Source organism: Anolis carolinensis, chromosome 1 (assembly GCF_035594765.1).
Source record: "Anolis carolinensis isolate JA03-04 chromosome 1, rAnoCar3.1.pri, whole genome shotgun sequence".
In the NCBI taxonomy this organism is placed as follows: Eukaryota; Metazoa; Chordata; class Lepidosauria; order Squamata; family Dactyloidae; genus Anolis; species Anolis carolinensis.
The window spans coordinates 291824939-291844393 of NC_085841.1; the positions used below are offsets into that span (position 1 = coordinate 291824939).

Genomic DNA, 19455 nt, shown 5'->3' on the forward strand with positions numbered 1-19455 from the left:
TTCAAGGGTAGCATATGGGGACAAAAATTTGCATTCCCCAGCAATGTCAAGTTCGCAGACACTGTAGATTCTGCAACCAGTTTGAGGCCACCTTCTGTGGTTAATGCAGCCACATTCCTGACCTTGAGCCTGTTCCAGAAATGTCATTGTCATCTTCCACATAACAAACCTGGGTTCTTCCAACCTTGTTCCAAGCTGATCTAAGTGACTGGTGTAGAAGAGCACATAATTTTATGGATTTAAATTTACAAATACATGATTTCAGACTGAACTGACTACAAATGTAATGTGCAATAGATCTAACTGTAATATTAGTGTATTGTAATTTAATGCCATCTTATTTTTTTTTGTTCTTCTTAGTTTCCATCCTTTATCCATAGTCAAAAAAGGAATCCGCAGACCCATCTGAAAGATCCAGACATGGTATGGGACTTTTGGAGTCTTCTTCCTGAGTCTCTGCACCAGGTAGGGTCTATGTTTTTAAAATTACTTTTTGCTTCCCCCTTTCTTTTCTTTGCAAACTACAACCACCCTTTGTTCTTTTATTATGTGCTTCTTGAAGTAGCCCAGATGAAAAGAAGAATAAATACCTTCTTTCTTTTCTGCTTTTTCATGGAGAAAAGTAGGAAAATGGAAGAAGTGCTGTCAGGTTTCCATACCAGGTTCCTGAAACAATGAAAATAAGTCATATTGTCTTTGTGCTCTTTTAATTTCTTCACCTATGAGTATTTCGGTTATTATATGTTAGGTCAATGTCTGCGCCATTTAAACAGCTTATTGCATGCTATGCCATACTTTCCTTTGTCTTCTCAAATGCACAACCATTTTGTCCCTTCAGATGTATTACCATATATACTCGAGTATAAGCTGAGTTATTCAGCCCTTTTTTAGGGCTGAAAAAGCCTCCCTCGGCTTATACTCGAGTGAGAGTCCTGGCCGGCTTATATTCAGGTCAGTTAATACTCAAATATATAGGTAATAAGAGTTGTACAGTCTTATCTTATTAAAGCCTTATTATCTTAAATTATCTTAAATGTAAATATTCAAAAACATTTAACTGCTATTAATGTAATTTTATTGGTATCTATTTTATTTTTATTTTTCAAATTTACCAGTAATTGCTGTATTTCCCACCCTCGTCTTATACTCGACTCAATAAGTTTTCCCAGTTTTTTGTGGTAAAATTAGGTGCCTTGGTTTATATTTGGGTCGGCTTATACTCGAGTATATACGGGTAGGTGAAAATGGAAGATTGCATTATTGAGACAGGATAAAGATTTATTGGACTGTCAGCCTAAGAATAAAATATGCTTGGAAGCATATCTTGGTTGTACAGGGGGAAAAATCAGTCTATCACAGTGCTACTCAGAGTGGCAATCTGAGTATCAGCCCATGACTTATCAGTTCCTAGTTGCTGAAGAGTTTCCAGAAAAAAAGAAGCAGTGCTAGTCATGGATTCAAATATACAGTAGAATCTCACTTATCCAAGCTAAACGGGCCGGCAGAAGCTTTGATAAGCGAATATCTTGGATAATAAGGAGAGATTAAGGAAAAGCCTATTAAACATCAAATTAGGTTATGACTTTACAAATTAAGCACCAAAACATCATGTTATACAACAAATTTGACAGAAAAAGTAGTTCAATACACAGTAATGTTATGTTGTAATTACTGTATTTACGAATTTAGCACCAAAATATCATGATATATTGAAAACATTGACTACAAAAATGGCTTGGATAATCCAGAGGCTTGGATAAGCGAGGCTTGGATTAATGAGACTCTACTGTAGCACTAGTTCTTGGCACAATAGGAAAAAACCCTGTTGGCCCTCCACACCAGAGAGCTTAAACACCATTGGTCTGTCATACCTAATCAACGAGCTTTATGGATTTCAGTTTTCATGGAAGGTGACTTTCATAAATTATTTTTTAATGAAATATGTAAATAAAGGTTCTTGTTATTGCTGCTGCTGCTTCTGCTTTGTAGGTATCATTTCTGTTCAGTGATCGTGGCATTCCAGATGGATTTCGTCACATGCATGGCTTTGGATCACATACTTTCAAGCTAGTGAATGCTAGCGGAGAAGCAGTGTACTGCAAATTTCATTCGAAGGTAAATACTGCAGGTTTTTTGTTTGTTTAGAATTTAACTTTGAAGAATGTACTACATAGGGTTAGTTTTAAAATCTGAATTTGGCTATCAGTGCAAAGTCAGTGCAGTGTATTACAAGTAGGTGTGGGTCTAAGAGTGGGGTGGGCTTGGAATTCAGTGCAGCTTCATGGCAGCTGGTTTTTTTGCTGATGTAGAAAACCCCATAGACATAGACATCAGATTTTTTTAAAATATGAGTGTGGTTACTGTTTTTGTAAGATTTTAAATTAGTTGAGGGCTTATACAGCAATAATATGGACTTGTAAACTTTTGTCACAAATCTTTAATGATGAGAATAAGCCAAACATCCTGGTTTTATTGCAATAGTTCCTCCTTTAGAGACATGGCTTTTCAAGAATGACAAGGAGACACACTATGGATCGTACTTCACCAATAATGAGTTACATAATTTCTCTAAATGTCTCCATATATTTTTATTATTAATTCCTCTTCAATATTTTGAACTTTGGAAGCTTTATGCTGCCTCATGTAGTAATATACCACTAATAAATCTGATCAGTGTCAATTTCGCAAAGCAGCTAATCTCTTTCATTTATTGCATACTTTGTTCATATACTTTTATAAACTTAAAAAGAATATATGATTATCTATTTCCATTTTTTTTAAAAAGTCCTTGTAGCTATATGCTTATTCCCTTGAAGAACAGCTCCCTGTCCTACTCATTGCATGCCATTGTATGGATTTGGGAGGGCTGCAATCTGACTTTAAATAAGAAAGATGAGGTCTACACTGATATAGGGCAGTAAGTATAGGCTTGCTTCTGATATTTACACTGCCATTCACTCCGTATCTGATTATTCAAACAGATTTATTTTGTTATTTGCAGACTGACCAGGGAATCAAAAATCTTACTGTTGAAGAAGCAGAAAAGCTGGCTTCTAAAGATCCTGACTATAGTCTGCGTGATCTTTACAATGCTATTGCTAATGGAGATTATCCATCATGGAGTTTCTATATTCAGGTCATGACATTTGAACAAGCTGAGAATTTTCCATTCAATCCTTTTGATGTAACTAAGGTAAGTATGGTATATTTTTCTCTCACATACTGCATATAGAAAAGAAATGTCAGCATGTCTCTGTTCTACAAGTTTGGAAACTTTGATCTCAGAGAAGACTGGAATAAAATGTTTGCCTCATTTTCTAGGTTTGGCCTCATGGGGATTATCCTCTCATTCCTGTCGGAAAGATTGTCCTAAACAGGAATCCTGTCAACTATTTTGCTGAAGTGGAACAACTTGCCTTTGACCCAAGCAACATGCCTCCAGGAATTGAACCTAGCCCTGATAAAATGTTACAGGTATAGGCTATTTAATATTTCTTCATGACAAATGACATTGTCTTCTTATGTTCTCTAAGCTATGGTATAATGAGAAAAATGGTATGCTACATGACTATGAAACTATCAATGAGAAAAGAATCAAAACTTTATTTTTGTATGTTTAATTCTTTTCTCATTTCTCTTCTGTCTGCCCCCATCCTGCATCAACAGGAATTGTAAATATAGAGTTTATTAAACTCCATATAAGATAAAAAAAGATGATGAATCTGATATTGAAGACAGGGTAATATGTCCCATTGGCCCTGGGTACAGTAAACAGAGCATAATAATAAACCCCAGCATAATATTGATTAATTTGGATTGTCTCTATTGCTCTTGTATCCTATAAATGCTGTACATCCTTCCATACAGGGCCATAGCCAGAAAAAAAATTCGGGAGGGGATTTGAAAATTGGGGGGGGGGGGTTGAACCCCTAGCCCCTCTCCCCTCACCCCCAGCTACAAACCTGTCAATATCTGCTTGAGATAGTGCCTGGAGGGACTCTTAAATTTTTGTGTCTCATAAACTTAGCATGGGGATTTAGTTAACCAGTTAAAATTCATGAGTAAACCAGGTTTTTTTTAACCTGAAAAATTTCAGGGGGGGGGGGTTGAACCCCTAATACCCCCCGTGGCTACAGACATGCTTCCATACAATCTTTCTCTTTTCTTTCAGTCCACATGAAGTAACATATCAGTTTCTTGCATTTCTGCTGAACTGTGTGAATTTCATACCAGATCATTCTATATTCCTGGCTTTTACTAATCATTAGCCGACCAATAATGATATCCAGTATAACATGATCAGTTTTAATAAACTTGGTTCACATTTATCAAGCTCATAAACCAGAGAATTCAGAAATCTTCTAGGGAGAAAACATTATATAACAGTAATAACAAGTGTTTAGCACCCTTAAGCATTTCAATCTACCAGTGTTTTATACGGGAAAGCAGAACTAATACATTAAAATATGGGAACTATATAACTCTTGTTTGTAATTTCTTTTGTTTTATATAATAAAAAGAAGTCAATTATAAAAAGAGACATCATTGTCAGTAGTTTAATCAGCTGCTTAAATGTTCTCCTATAAAAAAGATAACACAGCTCTTTTCATTCATTATAAATAAAATATAAAACAGGAAGTGGGAAATCTATATGTTTATAGATTTAGAACTTGTGTGGTGTTTGGTTGATCTGGGACCTGGTCAGGTTCAAATCCAGAGAGATACTTAAGTATCTAGTCTGAACTACCCCATAGAGCTGTTGTGTGACCTGGGAAATAGGAATGACATTTATGCTGCCTTGTCCTTGAAGTGTATCCATGTAATTAATTATGATTTACTAGTAAAAATAGTCCTACTGTACACAGTGCCAAGGAAAATAATTAAAGGTTTAATATTTTAAAATCTCAACTGGTTTGTGATTAAGAAATTGAACGAAACCTTGTAATTTTCTCATGGATCCAGGCAATTGTGTTCGGCTGACTTAGATGTTGGCAAGAATACAAACCTCTGTAAAAATATGCTTAATCAAAATAAGCACATCTTATAGTTTTTAGCAATCTTAAATACAGTGCTTGATACATGAAAGAGCACCTTTGGTTTGATCTAGGACAGTGGTTCCCAACCTTTTTTTGACCAGGGCCAATTTGACCAGGGACCACTTTGACTAGGGACATTAGTCCCTCTCCAACATTAGTACAGTAGAGTCTCACTTATCCAACATAAATGGGCCGGCAGAATGTTGGATAAGCGAATATGTTGGATAATAAGGAGGCATTAAGGAAAGGCCTATTAAACATCAAATTAGGTTATGATTTTACAAATTAAGCACCAAAACATGTTATACAACAAATTTGGCAAAAAAAAGTAATTCAATATGCCGTAATGCTACGTAGTAATTACTGTATTTACGAATTTAGCACCAAAATATCACGATGTATTGAAAACATGGACTACAAAAATGCGTTGGATAATCCAGAATGTTGGATAAGTGAGACTCTACTGTACCTAAAAGGTTACAAATCAGCTTTTGGTCAACTTTAAATTTGGTATGGTTATCTGGGTGCTGATTCTGAAAATTGCATTGGATAGACCACATCAGCTCTATTTTCTGATACAGAATGTATGCCATCCAGTACTTGCCATCTACTTGCTCACAGAAAACCATATGTTTTCATATGTAGAACTGATGTGTTCTATCCAATGCAATGGTCAGCTCTGCAGAAAAGAGTGAAAATAAAATTAATAAAATAAATAAATAAAGAGGAAGGAGGTTTGTGGACCGGATTTTTGTTCTCACGGCTCACTGCTGGGCCCACAGGTTGAGAACTACTGATCTAGGAGATCTTTTAGAATGATATCTAATACCTGATACCTGCAGGTGTTAGGAGCATCAATAGATTAAAGAATTGATTAAAACTGTGTGAAACAAAAAAAAAAACCCAGACATTGATAGAAATTAACTGAAACAGAAGTCACCCACTCCCACATGTGGCTGTTTGATGTGTTATTCTAGGGACGTCTCTTTTCCTACCAAGATACTCACAGACACCGCTTGGGACCTAATTATCTGCAGATTCCTGTAAATTGCCCATACCAAACTCAAGTGGCCAACTACCACAGAGATGGATTAATGTGCATATCTGGCAATCAAGGTAACCGTGGTATATCCTTAGGGCTCTTGCACAGGCCAAAATCCTGAGAAGAACTGGCATTTAAAATGCTGGTTCCTCTTGGGATTTAGGCCATACAGTGAGCCCAAACACCTCAATTAGAGGGTGGGGGGATGGTGGTGGCTAGAATCTCACTTGAGTTGATCAGAGATTGACCAAGGAGGCTATTTTGCCAGCCCCCAGCCCCCCAATACTCACCTAAATGTGCCAGAGAGAGCTACAGGAGGAGGCAGGCATCTCCGATACGTTTAGGGGGCAATTGGGGGTGGCAGTGCCATCCCGTTCTTCGAGCTCCTGGAGTCTGAAAAAACAAACAAACAAACAGAATGGCAGTAGGGACTGGCCTTTGGGATCTTGGAAGGTTGACCCGAGTCAGTCCCTGCAGGCCCAACACCTGCAAAGATCCAAAACTTATTGAAAGGTTCTTATTGAAAGGTGTTTTAAGATGGCGCAAACCTGGAAATCCAGGTTTACTCTGGGTTAAATCGGTATAGCCTGAGGTGTTGTTTGGAGGCTTCAATATAATCTGGAACTCATCACAGGTTTTGGGCCTGTCTGGAAGGGCACTTAGAAGTAATTCTTTAATAATGCATAGTAACTTCTTGAAGAGCTCTACAGAAGGCAGAAGTAAATTTCCTTTAAAGTCTATTATATTTACCTGCTTCCAATTCCTTAAATGAGAGCTCATCACGATTTTGAGCCTGTTACTGCTGAAAATATTTTGTTTTAAAAAAATCTTTCCATGTGTAGATGTTGGTTGAACCATTTCAGATATTCTTCAGTATAATTGTTTTACCTTTCAGCCTCTCTCATAATACGTAATAGTAAAATACCAGTAATTACTTTTTTCTAGGTGGTGCTCCAAACTATTATCCAAACAGTTTTAGTGGTCCTGTGGACCATCCCAATTTGAAGAACTCTCATGTATATATTTCAGGTGATGTACAGCGCTTCAATAGCGCAAATGAGGATAATGTGTCTCAGGTAAGCAGAACAGGAGTTATGAGTTATCTTACTTTGGGAATAAGATACCTGTATAGGCTGTTTTTATGGAGTAAATTGACTGACAGCATTTCTTTGAGCTTGTCAAATGAAATTGTTGCAAACTCATGTCTTTCATGTCCCCCATTACCTTGTGAACGTATGATTATCCTCTGGAATATAACTCTTTTTTCAACAAATATTGATATATTTATATGGTGTATGTTACTATAGTTATTGTTTATATTTTAAACAGTAGTAATGTGGCAGTAAACACAAACAAAAATATGACTCCATCAGTTGAATATTGTTCAATAATTTTTATACTATGTTAATTGTAAAATATAAATATAATGACTTGTCATACTTGCAGGAGCACATGGGGATTGAGAGTGAGCAGATTCTTTGTAATTGTTCTGAAAACTGTTCTGTCTAGGTTTAGGAATATGGTCCACATACTAGTATTTAAAGAGTCAAACTAGTATTTTTTTCCTTTTAGAATTCGGGACAGGGTACAATGTCCTTCTTCATGCATTTTTCCTCTTTCAGAGAACGCATCTAAAGCCACTGATAGAGTCAGAAATGAGACTGCAGCAGATAGTGTCATTTATCTATCTAAAAATCTAATAAAATTGAAAAATGCGTATGTGGCGGAGATGTCCATTTACACAGACAGCCTCCCGCCTCCACAAACAACTATAGTTCCCACCAAGCAGGAGACACCAATGGCCCTCCCTCCACTGGCATGCAGGTTAGAGTCAGCGCCATGAACATGTAGTCCAAACTCTGCCAGTGTCCTCCACAAACACCATACTGCCCCCCACCCAAGTGAAGGCTTTCATGCAGAGACAATTTCATCTTAGATGTTCTGTTTTTCCTCCAGAATGGACATCTCAAGGTTCCTTAATTTGCATGACCCAACCCACTACTTCTCCCTTTCCTAACCTTTCCTATGGCACACAATTAACAGAGGAATTGATCAGCAACCGAACAAGAGGTTTGGGGAGAATTAACAATGATTTCTAGGAGTTGTACTTGACCTACATCCAGAGAGCACTGTTAACCCAACCAACGATGGATCTGAACCAATCTTGCCATGGATGATGGGACTTCAAGTACCTTCACTGATACTGTAACCCCCACCGACAATGGACTGGGACCAAACTTGGCTTAGACAATAGACTGGGAGTTGTAGTTCACCTGCATCCAGAGAAATAGTGATCTCTAGCGACAATGGATCGGGACCACACTTGGCACAGAGAAGCCCCATGACTAACTGAACATAATGCAGGCATTTAGGGGAATGGACCTTGATTTTGGAAGTTGTAGTTCACTCTTATCCAGAGAACCCTGACCCCAGCTGACATCAGATCTGGACCAAGCATGGCACATAGACCCAACATGGCCAACTGTGCAGACAGGCCTGGTTTGGGGGTGATTGACTTTGGATCTGGGAGTTGTAATTCACCCTTATCTAGACAGCACTGAACCTAGCCAATGATGGATCTGGACCAAACTTAAGTGATATTGCCTAACATCGCAAAACAAATAATGCCTTCTTCTAATAACCCAGGCACTGCTGGGTCCCCAAGCTAGGCATGAATTGTAGGCATGTACTGTAAAGTATAATAGTATGAGCTGTAGGCATGTACTGAAAAGTATAATACGATCTGAGCCAAATCTTCAGGAATAACTCTGATTCCCATTACTTTTCTTTCTCGTGATAATGCCAGTGGTTAGTGTCTCTTAAGATACAGTATAATGTTGACGGTTTTTGTTCTTATTGCAGAAAACCTATAAATTGCTAAACAGCACAAGATATATCTGTAATACAATTTTGTCTTCAACTTTTATTTAAAGGTACAAGACTTCTATACCAAAGTATTGACAGAGGAAGAGCGCAAGAGACTCTGTGAGAATATTGCTGGCCATCTTAAGGATGCTCAGCTTTTTATTCAAAAGAGAGCTGTAAGTGGTAAACGATTTAACTACTCACATTTTTTTTCTGTAAGCACTTCTAATGTGATAATTTTAGCAGGCAAAGGGTACACAGATTGCAGAATGCACAGAAATATGAAATGAAAAGGACCAATGAGTGAAAATATACATTGTTAAGAATATAAAGGGTCATACGGTTTCCAAAATATCTTTAAAACATGAGGGCCAAAGAGTAATGAAAGCCTCAGTTGCAGTAAAATAAGTAGCAAAATCTTTCTATCTGCAGAACATCTGCATTTATTATCTCTCTCTCCCCCTCCCCCCAATAAAACATGGTGAGGCTGGCCTTTTGGTTTGTGATTACTAAATCTTCACTTCACTATTAATCAGTTTATGGCGCAATGTAGCTCCAAGAAAATTTAAGGGCAATCCCTTACTACTGGCTGCTTCAGATAGGAAGAGAACTGGAGATAACTAAATAACCCATAATACAGTGCCTTTTGAAAGTGAAACCTATATCTATTTTTGGACTAATTTGGTCCCATTCCTCACCATGGAAAACATTTTGGTTAAAATAAAGGGGACATACCAAAGAAACATACAAGATTGCACTGTCACACAGAAAATTGTCTGAATAATGCTATAGTCACATTAGGTACTATTGCATCTAATATTAGTCCATAGCCAATCAGAAATTGAATTGAATGTAAACTAGAAATGCTGAAGTTTCAGATCAACAACTAAGTAGCAAATGGCACATGTTCTAGAATTGATACAGTAGGTAGGAATGAAGAAAAACGAAAAAGAAATTACTCTTTGCTTCAATCTCCTTTGATGATCCAGGTGAAGAACTTTACTGATGTTCATCCTGAGTATGGCACGTGCATTCAAGCCCACTTGGACAGACACAATGCTAAAGGCTCCAACAAGGTATCAGAGCTATTTCATCTCAAATTGCTTTGTAGAAAGTGAGGACAAGGGACAGTTAACTAAAGCCATTAAGATGTGAACTGCTATAGACTGATATGAGGAAGACATAACCATAAATAGAGGAGAAGGCATATCTTCCATAAAGTGGAGAAAACCTTCATGGTTCCCCAGCAGTAACCCTTTGCAAGCAGAGACTGTGGGAATTGCAGGCCTCAGCAACATGGCTTCTTTATGGCTGTACAGAACTGTGCTTTGCAAATGGCCACTGTCTTGTGCTGTGTTAAAGTTTACTGCAGCCAGGTCAACTTGGATAATCCTTTGTGACCTGTCATTTGAATAGAATAGAATAGGTAAAGATAAAGCTTTCCCCCTGACATTAAGTCTAGTCTGGGGATTGGTGCTCATCTCAGTTTCTAAGCTGAAGAGCCAACTTTGTCCTTAGACACTTTCAAGGTCATTTGGCTGGCATGACTGCATGGAGCGCTGTTACCTTCCCACCGGAGCGGTACCTATTGATCTACTCACATTTACATGTTTTCGAACTGTGCTACCAGGGGCTCAATTGAATAGAATAGCTTTATTTGTCATTGTGCTATTGCACAACAAAATTACATGCCTTCCTCCGCACACACCACAAAACAACATACCCATCTCTCTACATCACCACCACTACACAGCCTTCAATGCTACATTAGTGTGTAACCACAGAGTTCAACATAGCTATAGCTCTAGGAGAAAAGCTATCTTTTAGTCTGTCTTCCAGATGGCAATAATTAAAAAAAGGACTATATCGGCTGAGATGGAGTCCCCAAGAATGTTCTGAGCTTTCTTAAGGCAGCGAGTACTATAAAGTTCTTCCAAAGAGGGGCAGAACTTTATAATTTCTCACAAGAAAGGAAATCAGGCCGTGTAAGTCTTGAAAAGGCACTTATCAAGGCCTTGTATGAAGAAGTCCGAACTCTGCCCATTTGGGACACTCTCTATAGCACAGTAGTAGAAAATCACTAGCAGTTTTTCATTCAGTTGGTGGTTCCTAGAAGTCTCAGGTAGTACAGTCTGTGCTGGGCCCTCTTAACCAATGCTGCCGTATGAGTGCCCCAGGTCAGATCCTCCTTCACAGTGACACCCAGGAACATAAAACTGGCTATCTGCTCCACTTTGTCTCCATTTATGACCAAGGGCTGAATTTTTGGTCTGTTCTTCCTATAATCTACTATGAGCTCCTTGGTCTTATTGATGTTAAGAACCAGATTATTGTCCCTGCACCATGAGAACAGCTGATCCACCTCCCAATAGGGAGACTCATCCCCTTCAGAGGTAAGCTCCACCACAGCTGTATCATATGCAAATTTGGTAATTATATTGCTATGGTGGACGGGGGTAAAATCATATATGTAGTGAAAAGTGAAAAGCAGAGGACTCAACATACAGCCCTGTGGTGTCCCGGTGTTGAGAGTTAGAGCTGGTGAGGTATGGTGACTTAATCTAACCCTCTGGGAATGTCCAGACAAGAAGTCCAGGTCTGTAGTCCTGAAAATTCTCGGTAGGGATGTTCTTTGGTGCTAGAACAATGATGAAGGCCTTCAAACAAGATGGAGTAATAGACTGAGATAAAGACTGGTTAAAGATCACAGTAAAAACACTGGCCTAATCTCCTTTAAGAAGCTATTAGAAACTCATGTAATCTAGTTTATTGGGAGGAGGAGGAGGAGGATTAGCACTTTATTAAACATTCTGACTCAGATACTACCTCAGCCCTGTTGGCTTGCCACAAATTGCCTTATGCTTTTAATGTTTTGATTGTTTATTATTATTAAATTTATTAGTTAGATGTGTCCTAATGTCTTATCTGCAGAATTCTGGGGTTTATAAATTAAGAAGGAGCCTTTAAACTGCTCATCCAGAGAAGCCCTGGGTTTCCCTAAACCAGAAACCCTAGAATTTTATTGAACTGGAGTGCAGCTGCATTAAGTATTTTTCCCTGGGTTGAACCAGATCAGTTTACATGTGCTGTGTAGCTACCTACCTGCAGACTGATCACATCTACCTAGATCATTGGTTCCTAACCTTTGGTCCTCCAGGTGTTTTGGACTTCAGCTCCCAGAATCTTAGCCAGTTTACCAGCTATTAGGAATTATACACTTGGAAGACCAAAGGTTGGAAACCACTACCTAGATGTTCAGTGTAGATGGAACCAGTGTGAACAGTTGAGCGAGTTCTAGTTTGGAACTGGTTCTCATGGCCATTTGGTTTTCCGCAGGCAGGCTAGGGACAGAGGATGACACCACCTTCCTTTTGTCCTCAGCTTAGCAATGACCACTAGGCATGAAATTGGTGGTGGTGGTTGCTTGTTGCATCTACTGACATTGGCAGGAGCGCCAGAATAATTGGAGAAAGGAGGGAGTTATTCTTCCCCTCTCCTGCATTGCTCTGGTGCTCTAGCCCGCATTAGTAGATGTGATGAGAAAAGACCACCAGTAATATTGTGCCTGGGGGTCGCTGCTAAGCCAAGGACATGGGTGGGTGGGTGGGTGGATGGGGAAGGAATGTCAAGGGTGATGTTCCAGCAGTGCTGAATAAGGCAGCTGGACTCCATCCAGTCGCTAGTCCAACTTGGCACCACACAGTGTGGACACCCGCACTGATCCAGTGCCTTACTCTTGATCAGTTCCGAGTTATGTAGCTCATGCAGATCGGCCCTTAGTGAAAATACATTTTTATTGGTAGAACAAACACTATCATTAAACAGTATTCACCTTTTAAAGAAAACAGTGAATATAAATTTCACACTTATGTCACACTAGACAACATATATGTTATTAAATGTCTATTTAAAAAATGTGAATAAATTGTTGGGTTTTTTTAAAAAGGAAAATAACCAAGTGAAAAAAGGTAATAGTTAAAATAACCTCCTGCTTAAAAAGCACTGGCTACTTATTTGTAATTTATGTTGTCTTTTTTTTCTAGGGTACTGTAAACATCTAAACAAGTTTCATGACAGACTGAAAAGAACTAATCTCTAAATGGCATGATCTTGGATTACCATTCCTGCTGATCAGAACATTATCTCATGAAATGAATGCTAGTCTAACTGATCAAATGTTTCCATGTTTTGTAGAATGATCTTTTCACAGCAAGGAGAAACATTTAAGTTTGTATTTGTGATAAAAATCCAAATATAACCATATAAAATGAGGGCCCTTCCACACAGCCATATAACACAGAATATCAATGCAAATAAATCCCACAATATCTGCTTGAACTGGGATATCCACACTGCCATATATTCCAGTTCAAAGCAGAAAATGTGGGATTTTATTCAGTTGTGTGCCTAAAACAATTATTTCTAAATTTCTTAGGGAGGACTATACTTAAATACTTAAGTGTTAGATTGTATAGGTGCTAAAACTTTTTTTTGTTGATTACGGTGGTGTATTTGAGACATTAGATTGAAAACATAATCTGGATTATAATTATAATACTTAGTCTAAAATAAAAATATTCTAATGAAATGAGTTTTGTATTTTTATATCTCAGGCACTTCCAAACAAGCCCTATGTCGCAGGATCTGATCCCAAGTTTTCAGCATTAAACTGGATTATATGAGTCACCACTGCCAGATAATCTGGGTTAAGCAGAAAACCTGGGATCAGATCCTGGGATATAGGGCCTGTCTGGAAGGGCCCTCAGCTGTGTTTTAACATTTAATATAGTCTTGAAACTTTTTACAGGCATTTTCTTTTAATGTGATTTCATTGGGCCAACTATTTTCCGGGCACAGTGACATGGCACAAACTACACTTAGAACTATGAAATACCAATCATGCTGTTATCTGAATGACTTTAAAACCTTTTTTGCATTTGATGAGAAAGGTTGTTTGGTTATACAGACTTCCAACAACCAAACAATATTTGAATAGAAAATAGATAATAACTTGCAGCTGTAAACAAGAGTTGACCTCACCATTTTACCACAGCATTGTATCTAATGGATTTGAGGATCCAGGATTTTTATTTTATAGATGAAGTTCTAGAAAAGGATTGAAGGAATATTATACCAGGGTATCTCAATGGTAGATGCAGACAAGGGCTCTTCTTCTGTTCCCTTCGATCCCCAAAACAGAAGGAATGCATAATTTAGGGTGGGGTATGTGGGTAAGAGTAAAAACAGACATGGACTTGAATAACATTTACATATGCTAATTTGTATATGTGCATATGAAAATTTATACCTGAGCTTGGAGTTCAAAAACATTGCTTTTCCAGCCTTTGAAGGCCCTTCAACACAGCAATATAATGCAGAATATCAAGGCAGATAATCCACAATATCTGCTTTGAACTGGATTATGTGAGTCCACACTGTCATATAATCCAGTTCAATGTGGATTTTATACAGCTGTGTGGAAGGGGTCTGAGTTACACACAATGTAACCAGAACTACAATGTATATCAACAAGAGTGGGGAATAGTTTACTAATCAAACAAACAAATGCAAACAGCCTGAACGTCTTAGGTACAACAAAAATGTTGTTCTGGGGAAAGAGATACACTAGGGAATACAGGAGATTCCAAAGATTTCTTGTGGAAATACATTTCTGTTTTAAATAATGCATTTGCATGTTAAATTGATTTGTCATTTTTTCAGATGTATTTTCTATGTAAAGAACTGACAGGTCGAGTATAAGTTTATATGTAAGGAACCACAAGAGGATAACAGAATCTTGAAGTTGTGCATAACGAGTTTGACCGGAGATCCATTCAGTGCACAGAATATAGCACGGTTACTCCATTTTTACCAAGGTAACATCCCTTGGAATCCAGGGATTCGCAGTTTAGGGAAGTGCCCCAGTGCCTCACCAAACTACAAACTACAGAATTCTATAGGACTAAAGTGGAATAATAATGCTATGACTATGAAGAATGAATAAGCATGGAAACGGTTGTGTGCATTCTCAGTTTGCTGTTCAGGTATTTCTTACCTACTGGTGGTCAAAGAACTGGACAGAGGGGAAACAGTACTCAATAGTTCTTGGGGCATCATATCCATCATGTGATTTAAAAAATGAACTTACTCCTTTCAGTGCTATAGTAGATGTTATTTGGGATATCTATTTATTACTCTTGGTAAAACCTAAATGGACTGAAGCCAGTTTCAGGTGAATGACTTACCTTTCCTCATATGTACAAGTCCTGTGGCATATTCCATCATCCTACAAATCAAGGCTGGTGGGCACACAAAGCAGTGGGTTGAGAGGTGATAAACAAATACCATCAATTAATCAAATAATAAAGTTCAAATACAGCTTCTTGACTGCTTTTCTTTCCCAGATCTGTCATTTTAAGCTACCTGGTTCCATCTGCTGGTGATAGGAAGTAAATACCGGAAGAAAGAGAAAATCTTGTGAAATTTATGGGACCGCTATAAGCTGACAGGCAACATACTCACACCAAGATAAGAAATCGGTCAATTCATCTGCGAAAGAAAGCTATCATGGTATAAAATATATTTACAGATACACCTCAGTTGTGTTCCTGTGCATTACTTCTTTAAAAGAAAATTTGGTATCAAAGGCAGGAATAGCATGCAAGAATAGCATGGAGATATAATGGTAGATTCCAAATCCACAGAAAATATGAGTAGTTCAACATGTTTCAGCAAACTTTTTATTTTATGTACAGTTTCTGGGGGGTCAGTCTAGACAGCCTCTTTGCATTTGAAGTCTCAGTTGCCCTGCCCCTTTAGGAATCCCACCAGGGGCAAGTAAGTAAGTAAGTAACTTTATTTTTCTATCCCGCCACCATCTCCCGGCTGGGACTTGGGGCGGCTAACAGGGGACAAAGGCCCGAAAACAATAACCAACGTACAACAATTAAAACATTACAAAGAGTAAAAACACAATAAAATGACATTTTTATATAAATATGGACATTTTAGCTTTGTTTTTGGTTTTTGGTTTTCTCTCTCTCTCTTTTTGATCCTTTTTAAATCTCAGTTTTCCCACTTTCTATACAATCAAATGTTCTCACTCTTTCAATGTTAATTTACTCTATCTTATAAGGTAAAACTTCAATAAAAATATATATTAAAAAAAATGACATTATGCAGTACATCAATCCATAACAGCTCATTTAAAACATAAAATGAGTAACAATATAATAAAATAAGATGGACCACCAATTTGATGGAGGGAGATAGCATGGAGGGGCCATTTAGACTAAAGTGCAATAGAGTGATTATAAAGTGCTTCGGGGAAAGGCACTTTCATGAAGAATGAGGAAGGAGCCTCAGTTTGGCCAGAACTGTGTCTATCAAAGACTTTACCTATCTTTTGTAGTGTGATTCAGGAAGAGAGAAAGTCTAAAATTATTGTCCTTTAATAAATTCCTGTTTGATTCAACTATATAACCTCCGATCTGTTTCCTGCACAGCCAGCTCACCTTCCAAGTAGTTATGATAGCCTGGGGGTAGAACAGTGCCCTTCTACACTGACACTATAGTGCAGCTTGAAACCAATTTGGGGGGAATTGGTTTCAGTTTACGGACAATTAGATAGACAGGTATGGAACTGGTTTGAGGCCAGGTGGGAGATTACATTAACCACAGAACCAGGCCTCAAGCCACTGTACAGGCTTTCTTTTTCATTTCTTGTAGAGATGTGCATCAGCACACCAGAGGCATATGGGATTTTTTTTAAAGGGAATGTAGTGGAGGTGATTAATTGCTCCTCCCATGGTGTTACAAACCCTTGTCACCCAGCCATGCCTTTGAGATGTTTTTAGTAGCTCTATTTGGGATTTTTTTAACTGTGGTTCAGCAATGCTGGGTGTTTACAATGCATTCCGATTTCATACTGGACTCAGCAACAGTGCATTATATGCCTTAATATGCCTTAATTCAGAGCTTCTTGTGACTTTTTCCATGCACTGTATCCCCCTTAATGCTTGCTTCAGAGCCTTGGTGGTGTGTTATTTGTGGCCACTGTCATTTCAGTTAGTCTTGAAGCCACATTATAGTGTCAAAGGTGGAGCCTAAGTATGTGGAGTTTTCTTAATAGTTTAATTAAACAGCAGATAATACTGGATACAAAGAAGAATTGTAGGTATGAGTGCTTCACAAAGTGCAGCTTCTTATCTGTAACTGAAACTTTGTGATTTTTCAAAAAAACAACAATTTGTTATATGTCACATTATATTGAAGCTGGGACTTTGGCCTGAACAAAAATTGTTTAGATATGCACTGAACTCATAAACATTTCAAACTCCAAAACTTGCATTTTGTAATTTTTATTATTTATTTACACATTTACAGAAACTAATGTAGTAGAAAAGCAGTAACAAAGCATCTGAAACATTTAGCCATAAATGGTTCAGATCTTAAGGAAAGAAACTTGGAGCACTTCTACACATGCAGTAAACCCGGAAGTAACTGGAATAAAAGGGGATGTGTAGCTGAACAACGTGTGGGTGGAATTGGGTTAACAGCTGAAAAGCACATCTTTAAAAGGTGCGCTACAAACCCGATTCTGTCCCAAAAATTCACATCTTTGCATGACTGTATATCCCTGCAGTCATGCAAAACACATGTTTACTTGCCCTTCCCTCTGTGTAGACTGCTTTTCAAAAGCCTGAAACAGCTGATTGGGCTGTCAAAAAATGGAGCCATGGACACACAGGTGGCTAAAGGGAAGCACAATTGAAAAGTGATTAGAACTCTCTGCAACCATTACTTTCTTCTGTTTATAATATTAAATAGAGCTTGAATTAGTGGTTGGGTGAAGAGAGACGCATGAAATCTGCTTGTGTGCACATGAGCGCATATGAGGTCCAGTGCATCTCTGATTTTTTTTTTAAAAAAACTTCTGCCAGATTTCCCCCATCTGTCCTCCACCTTGAAGCATTAAAGGAAGGCATAAGGATGGCAAGGGAGTATTTCCTGGGACTCACAGGTCTCTGTGTGGACTTGCTGTCAGGTCCTGGGATTTTTTGCCCCACTTTTAACCCCACATTTTGGCACTGTCTGGAAGTGCCCATAAAAGGAATTAGTATTTTTACAAAACAACACAAATTGTTATACTTGATGTTGTTTGATTATTTCATCTATTTTTCATTTGCAATATGGGTTTTTGCATCTTGAAGTAGCTTTTTGGGTTCTTTGTAGATATTTTAACTTTTAGATGACTATCATGAGTCTTCTAGGCACAATTAAAAGTACTTGTTTTTGATGTTGGTCTTACCAAGAACTTTGTCATGTGTCTAGCATGATGTTGATTCTCTTTGTGAAAAGACCCACATCTTTTTTCAAAACTTTTGAAACATCCTCTCTGTCAATAAATTGACTGTGCAAACTCATGCGTATCTAAAATGGCATTACCAAGTGGCTCTTTGTTGGTGTATAATAAAGCAATTCATAGTTGTACTTTCCAAGTTCTATGCATTGAGAGAAAGCTTTGTTTTCTTGATGTCAAGTTCAATAATTGAACTCATGGAGTAAAGTTCAAGTTCCCTATGCAATTGCTCCATAAACATGACAGCTACAAATAATGTATTTTATTAATCCCAAATAATTATGTGGAGGATGCGGGTAGGACAGCTGTGACAATTTTGTTGGGTCTGATTTGTTTGCAATATAATTTGGAGTAGATAGGATTTAAAACTTTTTTTAAAAGAAAAAGGTGTTTGGGGCTTTAATAAATATACTTAAGGGGCTTAGCCTTCATTTTGCAATTGTCTAGTGAATTTACTTCTATGACTGTCATGTATCCAATTCTTAATGCCCTGATGGTAAGTAGAATTTTCCATATGATGATGGCAGTTACAGTTATATTCCTATACAAATATGTCACTTTTATGTATTGTAACATCAACATCAACAACAATGTATTCTTTTGTATGCAAGGAACATGGCACACTATGGTTTCCCATCTGTACTTTGAATGTAAAACATTTTGCATATATTGTTGGGTTTTTTTAAAAAAATCCACAAAGGTCTATGAAAATAAAATGGCCCTCTAGCTCTACTTTACATGAATTGTGAAATAATTAAAGCACACACAGTTTATAATTAAATATTTTATGCACACTCTTTACAGCGCAGTGGGCTGAATATTGATACCAAATTTACATAATAAAACATCACATGCATTCTACATCATAGATTTACATAGAACGTGTCTTTCTTTGTTACTTCAGAAAAATACAGAAAGTTCACAGTTGATCACTGTAAAAAAAAAAATCTTAAATGTCATGTGGTAAACTGTCATACAGAATAAATGAAAGGACCATGCTGATCCAGAAAATACTAGAGCAATTTCAGTTAATTCCAAGAGCTCAATGTTGTTGTTTTTTTAAAGCACCAGGAAATTTGAGCCAAATACATTACAAACCAAAAACACTTCAGCCCAATGCATCAGTACTACCCCTATGTTTTGTAGTTAGG

General features: G+C 37.7%; 1 protein-coding gene and 1 long non-coding RNA gene across 2 annotated transcripts in view; one reads left to right on the forward strand and one right to left on the reverse strand.

The window, feature by feature from the left end:
• LOC103279986 (catalase) overlaps positions 1-14629 on the forward strand; it is a 29004-nt gene extending 14375 nt beyond the window's left edge. The window contains exons 5-13 of the mRNA XM_062967864.1: positions 361-465; positions 1990-2115; positions 3002-3193; positions 3322-3474; positions 6014-6152; positions 7024-7154; positions 9012-9119; positions 9933-10019; positions 12987-14629. Of these exons, the coding sequence (XP_062823934.1) occupies positions 361-465; positions 1990-2115; positions 3002-3193; positions 3322-3474; positions 6014-6152; positions 7024-7154; positions 9012-9119; positions 9933-10019; positions 12987-13004 (1059 nt within the window). The 3' untranslated portion in view covers positions 13005-14629. The remainder of the gene's footprint in view (positions 1-360; positions 466-1989; positions 2116-3001; positions 3194-3321; positions 3475-6013; positions 6153-7023; positions 7155-9011; positions 9120-9932; positions 10020-12986) is intronic.
• LOC107983265 (uncharacterized) lies at positions 462-15375 on the reverse strand. The gene is made up of 3 exons (XR_010001991.1): positions 15189-15375; positions 6369-6471; positions 462-666 (listed from the first exon to the last, which is right to left on the reverse strand). It is a non-coding gene; the product is annotated as an uncharacterized LOC107983265 (long non-coding RNA).
• Between the last annotated feature and the right edge of the window lie 4080 nt (positions 15376-19455).